This window comes from Lissotriton vulgaris, chromosome 1_1 (genome assembly GCF_964263255.1).
Source record: "Lissotriton vulgaris chromosome 1_1, aLisVul1.2, whole genome shotgun sequence".
Lineage (NCBI taxonomy): Eukaryota > Metazoa > Chordata > Amphibia > Caudata > Salamandridae > Lissotriton > Lissotriton vulgaris.
The window spans coordinates 447,457,217-447,476,375 of NC_141685.1; the positions used below are offsets into that span (position 1 = coordinate 447,457,217).

Here is a 19,159-nt window from a genome sequence, read left to right on the forward strand (position 1 = left end):
TAAGCTCGAAAAATCCATTTTTCCGACATCCTAGAAGTAGAAGGGCCAGTGAGACAGATATAGCTGGTACCGGTAGTAAAACCAGTGGTAGCGATGCATTCTGTAGGCCTAATACGGCGGTCCCAAATTATAAACCATTTGGTGAGGACAGACCAAGTTTAGCAATCCCTACTGCCCCGAGTATATACCCTCCTTTAGTACCCCAAGTAATGCATGACAACTCTACGGAAAGGGTTTTGCATGAACGAGAAAGAGAAGCACTGATTAAACAGCGAAATGAACTAATTCAGACCATAGCTCAGATAAATCCCAGTCCTGACGCCCTGACAATCCCAGTAACTATTGGTCCTGCTATACCTCTTTATGGGGATAGACAGGCTAGTCCAAGAACTCCAGTTATTACTCCAATTGTAGCACCCCCAAGAAAAGAACCGCTCATAGTTGATGATCAGGCAAGTGAATGTGAGTCCGTGATCTCCCTAATGGATCTGCCCATAAGGGAACCCGGAACCAGTGTACCACGGGCAGGAAATCAGGCTAAGGCAAAAGAAGTTCTAATTGAAACAACTTCAGGGATCAGGAGTGCCACAGTAGTGACTCCAGGGGAACTGGATAGATGGACCAGAGAAATAGAAAAAGAAACCCCCCAGCCCAAACCTTTAGATATCTACCGACTAAGGATAGAAATGGAGGAACTAATGGCCGGAAATGTGGGATTAGATAGATTGAATACTCTCAGTGAGGAGGAGTTGCTGTTTATCAGCAAAAGCCTTACCCGGAACACCAGAGTGCTCCATGAAAAATGAATGGACACAGCCGCTGATATGGGAATAGATGTTAGTCGATCCAAGGTATTGCAGAAACCCTATAGAGCCGAATTTTCCGACAAGGATCTAGAAAACATGAATGTGTCAGGGAAGAAGATACAGATAAAAGAATTGCTGAACATACTGCAGAAATTGGGAGATCTAGATAAATGGAAAGCCAGGTGGGCAAAGAAAAAGGAAGACAGTAAGGTCAAACCAAAAACTTCAGAATATGTACTAAAAGAAGTGGGCAAAGCAGAAAACCTGTATCCAATGAGAGAAGTACTGGGTGGGAAATATGTACATGTCCCATCGTCCCGACAGGATATTGTATCTTTTACAAATGACTTTCCAAAATTAAGAGAGAAACCAGTAGAGTGGTATCGACAGGTTGAGCGATTCGTGAAGGTCCAAAAGTGTCTCCTAAAGGACCTGGATGGGTTCTTTGACATTGTAGTTCCTGTAGACTTATGGACAGAATGCAAGATTGCAGTTGATTGGCCCAGTGAAGAATATGAGAGAGACTCCAGAACCGGAGCTCCTTCACCAGATGTAATGAGAAAATATGATAAGGTCATACAATACCTAAAAGAGAAAGTGCCAGCAAAAGAAACCGATTGGACCCGAATAGATAGAACTACCCAAAACCGTGATGAAACAGTGCACTCCTATTATGAACGATTGCTGCAGGTATTCAAAACCTACAGTGGAATCGATAATATTGAAATGAAGGATATGACCCATTTCATTTATCGATTTGTGTTGGGTTTGAGACCTGAAATATCCCAATGGATCAGAGATAATAAAATCTGTTGGCAGAGTAAACCCATAGATGAGGTCCTCAAGTACGCAAAGTACTGTGTGGATGAGTTGGAGAATAAAAGAAAAGCCCTAAAGGAGAAGGTAATGTGGGCACAAGTAAAATTGGCAGAACAACAAGAGAAACAGTTAAGTAAGATGAATAATAATGCTCAAAACACTACTTCTGGGGGAGGAGGGAAGCCCCGAGTAAAAATTAGTAAAGAAGAGGCCAAGAAGAAATTCCCCTGCCACGGGTGCGGTCAGATAGGGCACTGGAGAGACGAGTGTCTACATTTGCAGGCTGGTAATGTCCCAGTAAATGGTTTAAATCCACAGGTGCAGAAAGAGGGGGCCACAAAAGAACCAGCAACAGGTAAAACAGCATCCGTTGCCTCGAGCTCCTAGACCTAATTATAAGAATCAGACTCAGCAGAATGAAGGGATCGAGGTTTGGGAAAGAGGGGATGAGGGAAATGCTGCAACTTCGCAATTCCTGTTAAATTATACATTTCTCTGTGACGAACCATACTGACGGGGCCTGAGAGGGGAGGACGAGGAGTGCGTGCTTGGCGCCTCCTTACCGGTAGACCAGACAGGGCCATACATTGAAGGAAAGGTTGAAGGAAATGACGTCACCTTTCTGTTGGACACTGGTGCTACCCGTTCAACTGTGAGAACAGTGGACGTTCCAAACCTACCCCTCTCGGGAGAAGCCATCCAAGTAGTGGGTGTGTCAAAACAGATAATCAGTACTCCAGTAACTGAACCAATGGAGATTTCTATAGGGAACTTCAAAGAAATGCACAGAACTGTTGTCTGTGATTCCAGTCCAGTGAATCTACTAGGACGTGATTTGTTGTGCAAAATGAACTGCACCATCTTTTGCACACCAAAAGGCGTCAAAATTCAGACCCCAGACGAAGATGGCCTGTACAAATTGATGTTACTGAGGCCTGACACAGAAATTAAGACACTGACAATACAGGACTTACCAGAAGAGCTCCAACAAAAAGTGATACCTGATGTGTGGGATTTCACGGGAAAAGATGTGGGAATAATGGCAAATGTAGACCCTGTTAAAATAGCCATTAAAACAAATGCTATTTACCCGAAAACCAGACAGTACAAAATGAGTGCAGAAGTGAAAGCAGGAGTTGCTATTGAAGTAAAAAGGTTGCTAGAGTCAAACATAATACAGGAAGTAATGAGCAGTCCTTGTAATTCACCCATAATTGGAATTAAAAAGCCTAGCGGAAAGTACAGGGTAGTGCAGGACCTGCGAAAGGTAAACCAGATTGTTGTACCTTGCTGTCCCATTGTGCCAAACCCTGCAGTGATTTTGTACCAGATCCCATGGAATGCGGAATGGTTTACCGTTATTGACTTTTGTCACGCATTCTTTTCCATCCCATTGCATCCAGACAGCAAATTTCTTTTCTCATTTGAATTCGACAGTCATGTCTACGTTTGGAATCGTGTCCCCCAGGGGTACACAGAGAGTCCTTCGATTTTCAATCAGATTCTAAAAAGATGCCTTGAATCACTAATTCTGCCAAAAGAATCAGTTTTGGTCCAATACATAGACGACTTTCTGGTGGTGTCTAAAAGTCGAAACGACTGTGTCACTGATACCATTGCCTTATTGAATCATCTAGGCAAGGGAGGACATAAGGTGTCACCTGACAAATTGCAGTTCTGTAAAAACTCAGTGAAATATCTGGGGCACCAGATAGAAAAAGGTATCCGAAGGGTAACTTCAGAAAGAATTAGAATAATTCGAGATATGGACTTACCTAGAACCCAGAAAGAAGTCAGAATGTTCCTAGGAGTTGTAGGATACTGTAGACAGTGGATTGTGGGAATTGCTGTTTTAGCCAAACCATTGATAAAAATGACCAAGAAAGGAGTACAAGATCCAGTCACGTGGGATGACGAAAGCATGACAGCATGGATAAAATTGCGGAACTGTCTATGTTCAGCTCCTGCATTAGGAATGCCTGATTATTCCAAGAACTTTGAATTGTTTTGTGATACACGAGACAATTGTGCACTCTCAGTCCTAACACAAGAACATGGTCTGACCAGGCGCCCAGTGGCCTATTTTTCGGCTACTCTAGATCCAGTGGCTGCTGGATTACCTGGATGCCTGAAGGCAGTAGCTGCAACCTGCACTAGCCTAGAGCAGAGGGAAAACATTGTTATTGGACATCCTAAACCGTATATGTTCCACATTCAGTTGTGATTCTGCTGACCCGAAAGAAAACCCAGTATCTCACACCCAGTCGGCTGACTAAATATGAGAGAATTCTTATTGGTGCAGAAAATGTGATAATTTCTCGATGTAATATTTTAAACCCTGCAACCTTGTTACCCCTCACCCAAAATGCAGAAATGGAGGGTGAAATTGAACATAACTGCATTGACTTAACTGAATTTAGCACCAAGCCACGTCCTGATATAAAAGAAACAGCCTTACCTGTAGAAGACCTTGTGATGTTTGTGGATGGCTCCTGCTTGAGGCATGAGGATGGAGGGTTGAGTGCTGCCTATGCCGTAGTCACAATAGAAACGACCCTAGAGGCATCCTACTTAAGTGAAATAAAATCTGCCCAAGTAGCTGAATTAATTGCATTAGCAAGAGCTTACAGACAAGGGAAAAACAAGAGAGTAACCATATACACTGACAGCCAATACGGTTACGGGGTTGTTCATGACTTCGGCCAGCTATGGTTGCAAAGAGAATTCATGAATTCCTCAGGTACCCCGATCAGAAATGGAAAAGTGGTACAAATCCTACTGGAAGCAATCCAGTTACCCAAAGAATTGGCGGTGGTCAAATGTGCTGCTCACAAATCTGGCAACGACGATGTGACAGCCGGAAATCGATATGCTGACCAAATTGCCCAATATTGTGCCAGATACAAAATGTCCCTAAAAATTAAATTATGGGGAGGCGGAAAAAGCTGCCAACTTATGGTGTTTGAGAATGTATCTACTTGGAGGGAACTGAAAGAGTTGCAGCAAGCAGCAGAGGAGGAGGAAAAGGAGAGATGGGAGGCAGATGGATGTCATCCTAGGGACAGGGATGGTGTTATGGTTAATAAGGATGGCATACCTGTATTACTGGACAGCATGGTTGCTCCAATGACCAGGATGATACATGGAGATACACACATAGGGAGAGATGCGATGTGCCGTATGTTCCAAGGAGTGTTTTACAATTCGAAATTCAGGAACATTGCAGAGACACTTTGCCAGAGGTGCTTGGTTTGTCAGCAATTTAACCCAGGGAAAAGAACAGTAGTGGATCAGAGTACAATTGGAAAGGCAGAAGGTCCCTTTATCAGAATGCAGGCGGACTTTACTCAGTTGCCCATGTGCAAAGGATATAGGTATGTCCTAGTTATAGTCCGTCTATTCTAAAGATGTGTGGAGGCCTACCCAGCAAAGAAAAATGATGCCATTACTGTAGCTAAATTATTGCTCAGGAAGCTAATACCTAGGTATGGTTTCCCAGAAACAATTGAAACAGACAGAGGTGGGCATTTTGCCAACGAAATCCTAGATGAACTCTATAAAGCATTCAAAATTGAGCCAAAGCTGCACTGTGCATATCATCCAGTGGCTTCTGGAGTAGTCGAACAGGTGAATGGCACTCTAAAATCAAGATTGGCAAAAATGTGTAACTCTACAAGATTGAACTGGATAGAAGCTTTACCCCTTGTCCGATGTGATTGAGAAGCATTCCAAACCGAAAGACAGGCCTGAGCCCCCATGAAGTACTAATGGGAAGAGTGATGCGACAGGCATGGGTACCTGGACACAAACTGCTTAGTATTTCTGATGATTTGGTACTAGAATACTGCAAGCAGCTGGGTGACCAAGTGCGTTCTATCTCTCACCAGATTGGGGAAACTGCTGTCGAATGGCCAACAACTCCAGCCCATAAACTGAATCCTGGAGATTGGGTTGTGTTGAAGAAACACACCCGGAAGAGTTGCCTTGCACCAAAGTGGTGAAAACCGAGGCAAGTGATCCTTGTGACTACCACTGCCGTGAAGTGCGCAGGCGTGCCAAAGTGGATTCATGCCAGCCATACCAAGAGGGTAACCCGGAAAAGAAGCGACTGAAGCTGAAGGTGGTGCAGCTGAGGAGACTCCAGATGAGGGTCCGGAACTAGCTGATATCGAACTACCGAGCACCAGTCAAGACGAATGGTTCCCAGCAGACGATCTGATTCTTGATCCAATAAGAACCAGAAAATATTCCTACTTAGATAGAGAGTGGGATAGTGAGGATGAGACAGGAATAGAAGGAGAAGATCAGGTTATCGAGAATCACATCAGACCTGATCAGGAAATAGGTCAAGCAAGGACAGACCAAGTTATTGACACTCCTCCAAAGACTCCAGAAACTGAAAAGGGACAGATAGTAATCAGGGCTGAAGTTCATGCGGAAGAAAATCAAGGGTTCGAAGTGCATGAACAGGAACAGGTAGAAATAGACGAACGTGTTCAGGGGGCAGAGCCTGAAACAGCTGAAACTCAAAGCCAAATTCAAAATATACCTGAACAAGGCCAGCTTAGAAACCAGGCAGAAGAAACTGAAGAAAGACCTGGGACTAGTCGGACAGGAAGGGAAAAAGATACTGACAAAGAAACAGTGCCACAACTGAACGAGAACAAAAGGGCATGTGAGAAGGGCCAAACTACAGAGAAAGCTAAAAGGCTCAAGAGGAAAAGTGAACCCAGATACATAAAAAGACTGAAACTGAGATTAAAGACTGTAGAGGAGAAATTAGAAGACCGAAAAAGAGCTGCCAGTGAAAGACAGAGAGCAGGAACTCAGCCAAACAGACGCAGTACCAGAATAAAGAGACAAAACAAAAATTATCGGAGTCCTGAATGGACTTATCTGGTATTGGAGGAAATTGATGATCCTGAAATAAGCGACAAAAGTGACCAAGATTCGATTGCTGATCAGAGGTCTGAAGAAGAAGACACAACTTGAGAGTTAAACTGCGTAAGCCTCTTGTGTTGAGAAACAAAGAGGGGTTGGAAAGCCACCTGTGAGCTAAAATGTCTGATTCAAATGTGAATGGAAGACCTAGAGGGAATTGTTGTAAAACTTGCTGTAAAATATGCTTATGTCGTTTTGCGATAGTACTAGTAGTATGGATAGGACTAACAGTCTTTATACCTTTTATGATAAGTAAAGATACTAACTTGTACCCTGCTAAATCAATGACGCCTGACACAGAAGTTGTACAAACTGAAGAAACACCACGAAGTATAGAAAGACGTGAGAATACAATTAGCATGAAACAAACCCGACCTGACTTAGATGCATCAGATGAGGAAGGACTACATTTTCACAGAATTAAAAACAGAACACATTTAAATGTCTTTGCAAACCTTTTAGTGCACTATGTAGAAGCTATGGAAATAGAAGATTGTTATGTCTGCATGAAGCTACCTACTTCTGTAGCTGAAGGTGTTACCTACCACCATCTACCCCTGACCTATGGAATTTCCTGTAGTATATTAGCAAGCTTATTTTATAGAAGCACTTTGCAGTACTACTATTCAAACACTGACGTAATCTTTTCTGAACATCCTATTCGGGGAAACCTGAACATTGTACATGTTAGAAGCGAAGTGACTCGTTACATGGGAGAATACTTTCTGACTATAGGTGACATAGATTTAAATGAAGCACGCAGAGATAATTTGACTTGTTCATTACATGAGCAAGAGAAAATGTTTTTGAAAATGGCAGAAAAGAGAAGGGAGAGTTTCCAAAGAAAGGCAAATGATAAGAGACAGAAAACTCCTAAATGGGCTGAAAACATGGAAAGCACCTCAAATGGCAAAGCTAATCCTGCACTGTTGCTGGATTTCGAACGAAAAGGTAAACTCTGTCTTCATAGAGAAAAGACTAGTTATTATAACGATGTATTCATCGGTTCCAGTGAATGCAAACAGAATTACAAGGTAATTGGAGGTTGGGGTTTCAAAAATGGGTCAGAACCTGTGTTTCCCGGAATTTATCATATATGTGGAAACAAGGCTTATTTCAAATTACCAGATCACTGGTATGGAAGCTGCTATTTTGGCATTGTCCTCCCGAAAATATACCATGTGAACAACGCCGCTGGAAGCAATGAAAATACTAATGGTTTAGTACGTAGTAGACGAGAAAGTGTAGGAGAAATTATAGGTGATATATTTAGTGCACTGATACCTGGAGTGGGAGTGGTTCTGAATACTCACCGTATTTGCAAATTATCTACAGTAGTGGATCGGTTATCAACTGACACTGCTGCTGGATTCCTGCTGGTCAATACTGAAATGGTTGCCATCAGATCAATGGTTTTACAGAATCGACTTGCTCTTGATACCTTATTGGCAAAAGAGGGCGGAGTCTGCAGGATGCTGAAGGCGCAACATTGTTGCACTTACATTCCTGATAAAAGCATAGAAATTAAGAAATATGTGCGAAACATAACTAATTTGGAAAAAGAACTCAAACCACTGGAGGTTGATAGTGCCTGGAAGAGACTAACTGATGGTCTCTCTTCTGTAGGTAGTTGGTTTTCTAACATAGGTCAAAGTCTTGTTGGGAAAATACTGATGCCAATAGCTGGAATAAGTTTGATTGTGTTTATTATAATAATTTGCTGTAAATGCCAAATATGCCGAAAGAAGTACACAGTAAACAAGAGGGGAGTGAAACAAAATGTTGATGAGCTGGAATTAGAGTAATTATGAAGCCAGATATACAAAAAAGCTAAGAATTTTCATCCTAATAAGGATGCTGAGAAGAGGCTCAACAACAAATTTGTCGAGATTGAAATGAGTGAGATGTGAGAAAGGAAGTTTGCATCTGTTTCCATTAATAGTGATGATAGTAAATATCATCAAAGAGGGGATTGATGGAGAAAGGATTCGCACGTAAAGCGCCTTGCTCACATTCAAGAACCTCGTTTAACCTGTAATAGTATTAAACAATCCTGTTTGTCATTAATATCGCACTTTTTCAGTACACGCGGGTGTCCCAGAGATGCTTGCCTATGTGTCTATTAATCATAATGAGGCTTGCATACTACAGCATCGCTGCTTCGCAGAAATCCAGTCTGCGCATGCGTCGGTCATACCCATGTGATGTGACGCACTCGCCGTTCTGGAGGGATATTTTCGCTCATGCGCATTACAGCTAAAATGGCCGCTTTTCTTTAAACATGCTCTCTGATTGCTCTTGCTGCTTTTGCACAGCTGTCTATCTCTGCCTAAAATCCTAATGCTATAGATATTGAGTCGCTCCATCTTTGAAACCCCTTGCACCCCCGTCATGTGATGAGGGACAATTCAAACCGCGCAGAAGCAAAACCCCGCCAGCTGGCTGCCGAAGCTGAGATGCTCATGAGAACCTGAACTATTACCCAGCGAGAGGAGCCGAGCTGCACCTGAACTTGAAACAAATTGATACTTTACTGTGTGTCCTATTGTATTCCTTGCTGCCTATGGCATGGGAACGGGAATGTAAGGGGTGGGTACTGAAATATAAATATTAATTATGAGAACCCAGAATTTTAGGTGGTGACAATGACCTAACCACCTCTCCTGACCAATCCAATGTTGGGGATCCTGTCACTTGCAACATTTGTGGGTGGTCTAGGACCCGAAAAGGGTATAACTAGCCTAGTTTTAGCTAGAGAAATTGTCCGACTTGTCCGAGTAGCTGACCTGTCACCGACCCTACGAACTCTATAGGTGATTGATACAGCGAGCTGCGGAGCACTCTGTCCGAAATTTCCACAAACTCCAAGGGGTGGAAATAGTCTCAAGTGCTGGCGAAGCACTTTGCTGGGAGATTCGAGAACCCAACCGGGGTTATTGGCGGATTCCATGCAGAAAGGGAGTAGCGCAGGCGTTGCATCCGAAGCTGTTGGTCGTGCCCTTTGGTGAGCCCAGTCCTGATCCAAATTCCTGAGGGGTATACTGTCCTGACTGTCCATGAGCTGTACCTGCTCGCCTACTGGCATCCTAAGTCCTTGAGGGTCCTTGTCCTCGCCTTTCCCAAGCTGACCCGTGGCCAGGGTTAGTCCTCATTCCTGTCCTAGGTAAATATATAGTGGGTGACTATCTCCTATTCTTTCCTCTTTAATAAAGCACTCTTGCCCGTATTATTTTCCTCTGCTTTTCCAGAATGTTCATGTTATTGTTTATTAGTTATGTTCCATTTTTCCCCCTACCCGTAGGACATTATTGAAACTGTTTTACTTAATTAGTGTGATCTAAATTCACTTGTGTTTAGAATCTAGGTTTTAATTAGCAGTTAGATTAAGACCATTTGAACCACTTGTAGGATTTTAGCAAATCACTGACTAATGTTTTGACTCTGACCTACCTTAGTATAAGTCTAAAATTGAATAGCATGTTCCCGGTTACCCTTACCCTATAGTTTTAACTCGTTCTCAATGATACTTGCCCTCATTCACAGTTATACCATGGTTATAATCCTGATTATTGATGTTCTTATCTGTATCAGTCTTATTCTTATGTCCTTCTGATTTTAAAATTTCTATATATAAAAATCCTTAAAACCCTTCAGGTGTCTGTGGTCATTATATAAGGTATATGATATAATTAAATGTATAGAGTTTTAAGTATTTTCTTATCTTTTGTCCACTGCTAGCTCCTGATCCGTCAGGATAATAGGTGCCTGTGGTAAGTCAGGTATCCTGGTAATAGTGTTAAGGTAAAACACATAGAATTGCTGATGGTGTCGTGTGAAATCGCCCGATTCATAAAAAAATACTGTCATAAACACGTCATGGACCCAAGTGCGTGAAATCTGGTAAAACTAAGAGTCGGGCGACCTGCGCGCTGTATCAACCCTATATGCAAACGTTGTGGAAGCAACGAGTCAGACGATATGCACATGTTCGCCACCAGTCCAAAGTAAGAAGAGTTATGGCCTTCCGTGGGTTACAGGCTCTCCCTCTCATTGGGTTCTACTATGCTGGTAAGTATGATTTTAATCATGTTTGGGATAAAGCAACAGCGTGTGAGGGCCTATTCTTAAACACAAAGCAAAGAAATCTAACATTCTACTTAATCTTAATTGCGAGAAGCGAAATGTGCAAATTAAGGACTCAAGCCTCTCCACCTTCCCGGCAAGCGTGGATAAACTCTGTGGCCTTTTTTGTGCAGAGAGATAGATGGCAAGATGAGCGATAGGAGGGCGGTGACTTTTGTGATATGCTGAGATGCTAAGCAAATTTATTTCTCCAATGATTACATCTGCTTAAAGCAGTTGGGCAATGTGAGTAAGATAGATTCGAGGAAGCCCACCCAGTAAGCCTAAAGGAGAAAATTCAACATTTGGGGCACGTGGACCCCAGATACCGTAATGGTGCTTATTTCAATAAGTTGCAAATACAGTTTGAAAACCACCAGATATCGCTGTAGCCTGACTACACCCACGCAGTCCAACATCAAAGGTCCTCTTATCAAACAGTTAAAAAGAAACAGCGCACCAAGAACCCAAATACGCCCTCTTGTTTCCCGCCCGTCCGAAGATCATACACAAGCAAAAAAATAGTACTTCTTCGACAGCCCTGAGGAGGCGGAAGAATGCATCGAGGTCATGGGTCAAGTATCATACTCTGGCAACGTGTCCCAAATTCGGCCTAACAGTCCTAAAAGAAGTCAAGAGCGCAGATCACTCACAATGTTAAAAATGCCCACAAATTGCAGGCGCCAAGCCCCACACACGAACAGGTCCAACGCAGCAGAGAGGAGGCTTTGGCCGCCGCAAACACCTTCAGAGAGGATAGCCTCCGCATGGCCCCAGATTCGTCGGAGGAAAGTACTCTACATTCCGACTCGGACAACAGTCTTACTTTGTTCCCTAAGATAACACTTCAGACAGCAGACTATTTGCTGGGCTAGTGCAGCCCAAGGGAAGTGGCCCGCCTGCCGCACGGATCAAGGACACAGCGGCGGTTCAACATTGGCATCTGGTTTCCGGACAATCATATCTTTTTTCTACTTGGTTATAAAGATGACAGTTAATGTGATAATTATGATAATTCCCAGGCTCTGTAGAGCTCATACATGTGGGTAAGCAAACATGAATGGTGGCAGCAACTACTCTCTAAATGTGTATGCACCATATATGTTTAGCACTAATTGTGCAGTTGTGTTCTCAGTTTCGCCCAGCATTGTTCGATGTCTGGTCCCTGTATTCACAGTTCAAAGGGAGTTTAGGGGTTCTGGCCCACAGAGGTTGACAACCTATGAGTCTAGGAGCTCAATAATTCCACAGACACCACAAATATACACTATCATCAGTCACCCATGCTCGGCTCCAATAACTTAATTACCTGGAATGTGCGGGGACTGGGATCGGTGCAAAAGCGACATAGGGTGCATGCACAATTGATCCGGCGCAAGGCGCAGATAGTGTTCCTGCAAGAATCACATCTTACAGCATCGGAGGTGGGAACAGTACGCAAGAAATGGAAAGGGCAGGTTTTTTTCTACCAGCTACTCTGCCTTTTCAAGGGGCGTAACTATTTGGATCAGGCATGGGGTTCCATTTGTAGTGCTAGAAAGGCGGGTAGACACATACTTGGGACGCTAGATGGCTCGCCGGTGGTGCTAGGTAATTTCTATGATCCAGATTTCGACCAGGATACATTTTTCAAGGGATTGAACACGATACTGGTAGACTGGGAGGCATAGCCATGGATATTAGGAGGTGACTGTAACGTCATGGACACATCCTTAGATAGATCACACCCACCATTACATGGAGAAGTTACTGTTAAATAAGCAGAAGCCCTTTGTGGCTGGGCTGATGGGTGGGCGCTGGGGGATGTATGGAGAATAAAAAACTCGGTAAACAAGGCATACTCCTTTTCCTACCCAGTTCATCAATTGCACACACGCACGTTGGTTGGCAAATTCATTTTCAAAGAAGACGTCTGAAATTAAAGAAACGTATTGTATGTGTGTACATAACACGGCAATAGAGTTAATTTGCATTTCGACAATGAACTAATTGCATTGAGATATTAAATAATGACAATCGTAAAATACAAATGGTAAATGTTTGGTAACACCACCAGAAGATGAAACTCCTTATCTCCCAACCTACACACCACCACCTCGCTCAAGACCTTCAAAACTGAGCTGAAAGCCTTTCTCCTTCTAAGATACTTTAGCTAAAGACACTGTAGCTAATCCTCACCAGTGGGAACCTGCTCTCTCACATCCTTGGCTTAGGACTACACCATCCTCAAAGTTCTCAAATGGCTTCCCATTAAAGGCAGATCCACATACAAGGATGATTGCATTACGCATAAAGCCTTGCAACAGCATATCCCATTGTATCTCGAAGGCAAACTCCACAAAGCGGGCTGCTCTAGAGAAATGAGAATCACAAATACTCTCATGCTAGTACCTCCCTTGGTAAACAAGAAAGCTACCCAGTTGCGCTCTTTCTCTGGAAACGCGCCTATCTGGAACACACTCCCCAAAGATCTACTGTGCAAACCCTCCTACCTAGCTTCAAAAAAGAGCTCAAGCAGCACCTTCTCAACAAATACTGGGGTCCTTAATCCTCCCACTTAACAGGGGGTCACAACTTGCCCATGACGGTGCTATGTTCTCTCCACATTATACCGTTCTTACTACCCCCTCCTCTCATTCCCAAATATATTTCCACCCTCCCCCTACTAGTTCTCTTATATTCCCTACCTACCCCTCCATGCTATCTCCTCTCCCATCACCCTCCTCAGTTTCCCGTTTCCTCTTTTCTCCCCCCTCGCCCCCCCAATCCCTGACCAGCCTCGGGAGATCAACTACCCAATTCTGGCTATGGCCTAACTGTACTCATTATTTTCATGTCCATGTATTTACTTTTCTTTGCATTTTGTTCCGATTTTCTTGCACTTGCCCTTTTGTGCACATGTTATATTTCATTTTGTTCCACTCCCAACCCTTGCCTTGGATCTAGCCAGCGCTATATAAAACTGTTTAAATAAATAAATCTCCATCTCATCAGAAGCTTAGCAGAAAATGGCACCAGTAAACGACCTATTTACTGCTGTAACTCATTAAACCTACGCCTAGAACAATTCTAATTCTGTGCCTTCTATAATGATTTACGATTTTATAATTCTGGACTTTATGGTAACCTTATTATGAATGTTGTACCTTATGTAACTATCCATGTAATGACTAATCTCCATTGTAAAGTGCTCTAACACCTCTGGGCAATGTCAGATCAGCAAAATGTATAAATAAATCGAAGCAGGAAGAGGGGCATACTCTGAAATTACCAGAAAAGGGAGTTTCCGAACCAGATGCTCGGTGGCAATATTCTCACAAATTGTGAATGAGCCATGAGACGCAGGAGTATGACCAATCAATCAAAAACAAGCACAGTGAAATGAAATTACATGGGGGCAAGTGCCCTATTAGTGTAGTATTTGAGTAATCTTTTGGGTTGAACGACCTGATATTTACCATTGTATGGTTGATAGGTATTACACAAATTAGGTTTGTAGTAAAAAGCTCAATGAGTTGCCTCAATTTCAGCAATGTGCTTTGAATATTTAAGAGCCTAGTTTTTGAGCATAATGATTGTGCAGAAGTATTTATTCAGTAGATTATGGGTCGCTTTATGTTTCCCTGTTTAAAATGTATTTTAAAAAAAATAATTCTGTGTTTTGGATGATTTTGTCTAGCTCACTACTATGTCGAAAGTTAGTACTGATTCCAGAGTCATGGGAGCATTACTGCGATACCAGTCAAAGAGGACTTTTAAAAGTTAAACTGGCAAAAGTTCAGTCTGTACTTATATATTTCTGTAAAGTTAGTTCAGCTATGCTACGATCTCCAAGGAAGATCTTGGGAAAGAATAATAACATTTTCAGTTATCCCTTCCTTGAGTTTAAATCTTTTGATTGGGCAAAAACAAAAGGAGTAACATACTCTCCGGGCAAATGAAAGCATACATTTGTGGTGATTTGTTGATTGTGTTAGGTCATGTAACTGGAGACTCCACAATCTCAAACATACCAGAATCTGTAACTCTCTTGAGTTTTTAAAGCATTGGTGGCAAGTGGTGGGTTGGCATTGGCATGTGGCCAGACCGACCTTCCTTCCCGAATTTCAAAAGTATTCCACAGTCCTCTTCCAGGGCACTGCAGCCCTGACACAATGCCATTAAAGTTTTTGGTGGATACATGCACTGTATGAAAAGAATCACTAACTTCCCAAACGCCCCTCCTCAGTGAGCGCAGTTGTGCATGGTGTGATTATAGAGCAATTACACACTGTCCACTACCCCATCACTTTGGGGTTTTTAAGTAGTAGGTACCGTGAAGGCAACACGCCCTTGAGTGCAGGTTGTTCTGGCTACAATAACATGCTATCTGGACAAAGTATGTTAAAAACATTTGTTCCATCTTGGAGGGCTATTTATATTGTATTTATATTTATTAAGCACAACATTCATCCCAAGGGACATCATGGCGTTAGAAAAGCACTATCCTGATATGGAGAAGGAGATTGCGGACAGTTTAAAGGGGTGGGTCCTCGGCCAGGATGACAGTAGGTATCTTTGGCTGTGTTCTGGGGAGCATCCATGTTTTCAATTTCTTCCTAAAGGACAAATATTCATCCGTTAAGAGGAGGTCTAATGGTAGTTCATTCCAGTGTACGGCTGCCAGTTTAGAGAAGGATCGACCTCCGGCTCTAACCTTCTTGACCCGTGATCTTGGCCAGGGCATGATGGCGAGATCTTAGATTTCGTGTGGGAATATAGAACTCTATTTTATCTTGCAAGATGCAGGGCCACTCTTATGTAGCACTCTTTGTGCATAACACAGGAGCTTGAACTTAGCTCTTTGGCGTACGGGCAGCCAATGCAGTTCCCTTAAACGTTCAGATGCCGAGTTGTATTTGCTTTTATTGCAGACCAGTTTAGCAGCAGCATTCTGGACCACCTGTAGTCGGGGAAAAAATAAATTCTGGCATGCCCACATAGAGCGCATTCCCATAGTCAAGTCTGATCGAAAGTAAAGCCTGGGTAATGGACTTTCTACAGTTTAAAGGAATCCTTGAAAAAATTATTCGTAGTAGTTTCAGCATAGCAAAGCTTTTGCTGCACAGCGCTCTAACTTAATCTTGCATTGTCAGTGCATTATCGATGAGTTTGCCCACATTTTTTGCAACTCGCTTGGGTTCTGGGGCGGCTCCCAGTGCCCGGGGCCACCAAGTGTTGTTCCAAAATAAGTGTGCTCCACCGAAAGGCAGGATCTCAGATTTTTCAGCATTTCATTTCAAACAGTGTCCATCATCCAGGTTGCTGTTTCTGTGAGACAGTTAATTTTTTTTCGTATCCTCATGCCTTTCTCTTTAAAGGTAATTAGCAGCTGTGTGTCCTCCGCATAGGAGCAGATATTAAAGCCCCATTTCCTGCTAATCTCAGCTGAGGAGGAGACATAAGCATTTAAAAGGGTGGGGTTCAGGGAGGCCCTCTGCGAGACTCTGTATTTGATAGTTTTTGAACTGGAAGAAAAGGGGCCCATTTGGATTTTTTGTGTTCTATTTTGTAGGAAAGAGGTGAACCACTTAAGAGCTTTCGAATGTATCTTTTTCATGTAAGATAATCAGCAGGTGGTCGTGAGATACAGTATCAAAAGCTGCCATTCGGTCCAAGAGGATCAGTGCAGCAACTTTACCTTGGTCCACCAAGGATCTGATGTTGTCTCATACTGCAAGTAAGGTGGCTTGTGTTTTGATACCAGCTCTAAAACTGGTCTGAGAAGGATCTAAAAGTTCATTAGTTTCTAAAGAATTGACCAGTGGTTTATTGACCAGTTTCTCCAAAACTTTGGAGCACAGCACAAACAAAACTTCATGTGTCAACACTAACCCAGTTGCCTATGTATTTTAAAGTTAGTTGCTCTATTGAATGCCAACACAGAAAGTAACAACATGTGTTCTAATTGATCAATTTTGAAGCCAAACACGTTTTATAGTGCATATCTGTCATCAAACAGAATCATCAAATTATACACGGTCTGTAGCTTCCCATTAACTGATGAAAATTAGATTCTTCTAGTGCTTTGTCCATTTTCAGCCTTGTTTTTCGGCAGCTTTACTCAGTTCTGTTTTTTATTTAAGAATATGTTTCTACATGTGCTGATATCACCACGAGGCGTTGGGGTCCTCAGTGCAGTTCTCCATCTGTGATTTATTTCTTATGAATTCAATTCCCCATATTACAATCTCCAGTAATAACTGAACGATGCTGGTGATTTTTTTTTCTTCTGCTTAATTCACCCCTCTTCCAACCTCCAGTACAAAGCTCCGATAAACCATGCTGCTAGTAGGTACATTGTTATTCCCCTTGCTTTTTGAGCTTCAGATCAAAGTGCCTATCTTCAGTTGGCCTACCAACGTTAGCCCTGGGCAGCTCAAATACTAGTTTATATTAGGATAATACACTGAACCTGAGGCACTGGATCATCCTATCTAGGGGTAGAAGGAATGCTTCATTCTGATTGCAAAATTGGCACAATTTGGCGATTCTGTGTTACTCATTTAACGCAGAATTCCAGCCAAATTCCGCCAATTGCCATTTGGCAGAATTCTTTTCCATGACCATTGAGAAATGCGAGTGAAATTTGGCGTCCCCTGCTGCCATTTTCTAATGTGGGTCAACGCAGTCGGTGGGCTGCTTCTCAAGTAGATTTGCTGCCGCTAGAGTAGCTTTTTTCTACTTCAGCGACAGCAAAATCAACTTGAATGGCCCGTGCTAATGTGCACGTCATGCTGCTGTTGGTGCAAATTTTTCAGCACTGCTCTCTACTGCCGCTAAATTGCAGTGCGAGTAGTGTGACAAGCATGTTTCTGCCTGTTAGTAGAACTCCACGGAATCTTGTGGAGGTTTTATGTAACTCCGCGGAATTCTGCGGAGTGAAACTGCGTGAGTTCCGCGCACCCTTATACCTATCTAATGTTGTGACTGTGCTTTTAACAAGATTTGCCTCCTCAAATGTCGAAATTCATATGGTCACAAAGCAAGGTCACTGTACCAGGGATTACAAACCCATTATTTTATGTACTCTGACAACACAGTGAATCTAGCTAGATCGATAATTCCAACTTCACATCAACTTACATGAATTTGAATTCCAAGTCTTTTTACTTAAACAAATACAAATATTTTATGCAAAATACCTCATCAGGGATTGGGTGTAATCCAAAAAGCTCTTTGTGTCTGCTTGATTTTCTTTGCTCCTCGTTTATATGGTCAATTTCTTCATTTGGCGTTCGATCAAGTAGATTGGGAAGCAACGAATCAGGAAGGGAGTTTTTCAAGTCAAAAATGCTACAGGCCCAGCTACCCCGTGGAGTGTCATCAATAGACATGGATCGCCTTTTCAGATCATCCTGTGAAGAAACAAAATGCATTGAATAAAAAAAATATGCAATAACCTTCACCACTAAGAAATCTGCTTGCAATATTTAATCTTTGTTTCTTAGACTGGTGATCAAATCTGGAAAGAAACTGAATTGTCGGGAGAAACCTGGTGACATAAAAAAAAGATTCACAGAATGAAATAAGACAGTCAACAAAGTCTCATGAATAATTATTTATATTTCTGCACTCTAATACAAATTGGTACAGTGGTGCTATAGAAGAAATACGAACAAATATTTCCTGGCATCAAGCAGATTATTTTGGACCCACTTATTGTCTTTAGCTTTAATTTAGTTCTGTTTTGGGGCTGGTGAAAATAAAACTTTCATAAGAGGAGAGAATGGAAGCGTCATAAGTGGCATGATGCCAGAACTGGTGAAATATTATCAAAGGTAGATTCACATACTTGGTAATTTTGTATATTATAGATTACTGGCAACATCTATCCAGGATAGAACTAGAACTGACAATTGTCTACAGCGCAACAGTTGGAAAGGCTCTTGGTAGCTGAAACAATACTTTCCAAACGTTCTCTTGCAGGCATTGGCTTTGGCAGCATGGTTGCCTATGCCCCTTGCGTTCAGCCCCATATGCTGTATGTGCTTTTCGCTGTGGCCCAGGCCATAATGTTAATTTGCTATGATAATCTATTTGCATGAAGGAGGGCACTGAATAATGATTCTGGCTTCTAAAATGCCTTAGTGATGTGTACTTTCAAATTCATGTTGCTAGACAGGGTTATACCAAAGTATGGGAATGCACTAACCTCCTCCTCAAACTATACATTTGTTTTTGCTTGAGGCTATTTTTTCCTATAGACTCTTATCATTGATTTCTTTGTATTGGCATTTAATTAATTTGTCTCGCCAACAATTCTCCACATCTCTTAACTGTGTTTGGAGCCCTTTTGGGGATCATGCTAGCCGAAAGGAGTGATCAGCATACAGCAGCGCTGGGGTCAGAGAACCCTCTACAACAATACCTCAACAACCGCCTCTCGTTCTACACCCCCACCCGCCAGCTACGCTCTGCCAGCCTCGCCC

At 42.5% G+C, this 19,159-nt stretch overlaps 1 protein-coding gene across 11 annotated transcripts in view; it reads right to left on the bottom strand.

Moving 5' to 3' along the window:
* DOCK7 (dedicator of cytokinesis 7) overlaps positions 1-19,159 on the bottom strand; it is an 864,306-nt gene that overhangs the window by 684,310 nt on the left and 160,837 nt on the right. For all 11 annotated transcript variants that reach the window (XM_086953476.1, XM_086953469.1, XM_086953439.1 and 8 more), the window contains exon 6: positions 17,873-18,085. In XM_086953476.1, coding sequence (XP_086809602.1) covers positions 17,873-18,085 — 213 coding nt within the window. The remainder of the gene's footprint in view (positions 1-17,872; positions 18,086-19,159) is intronic.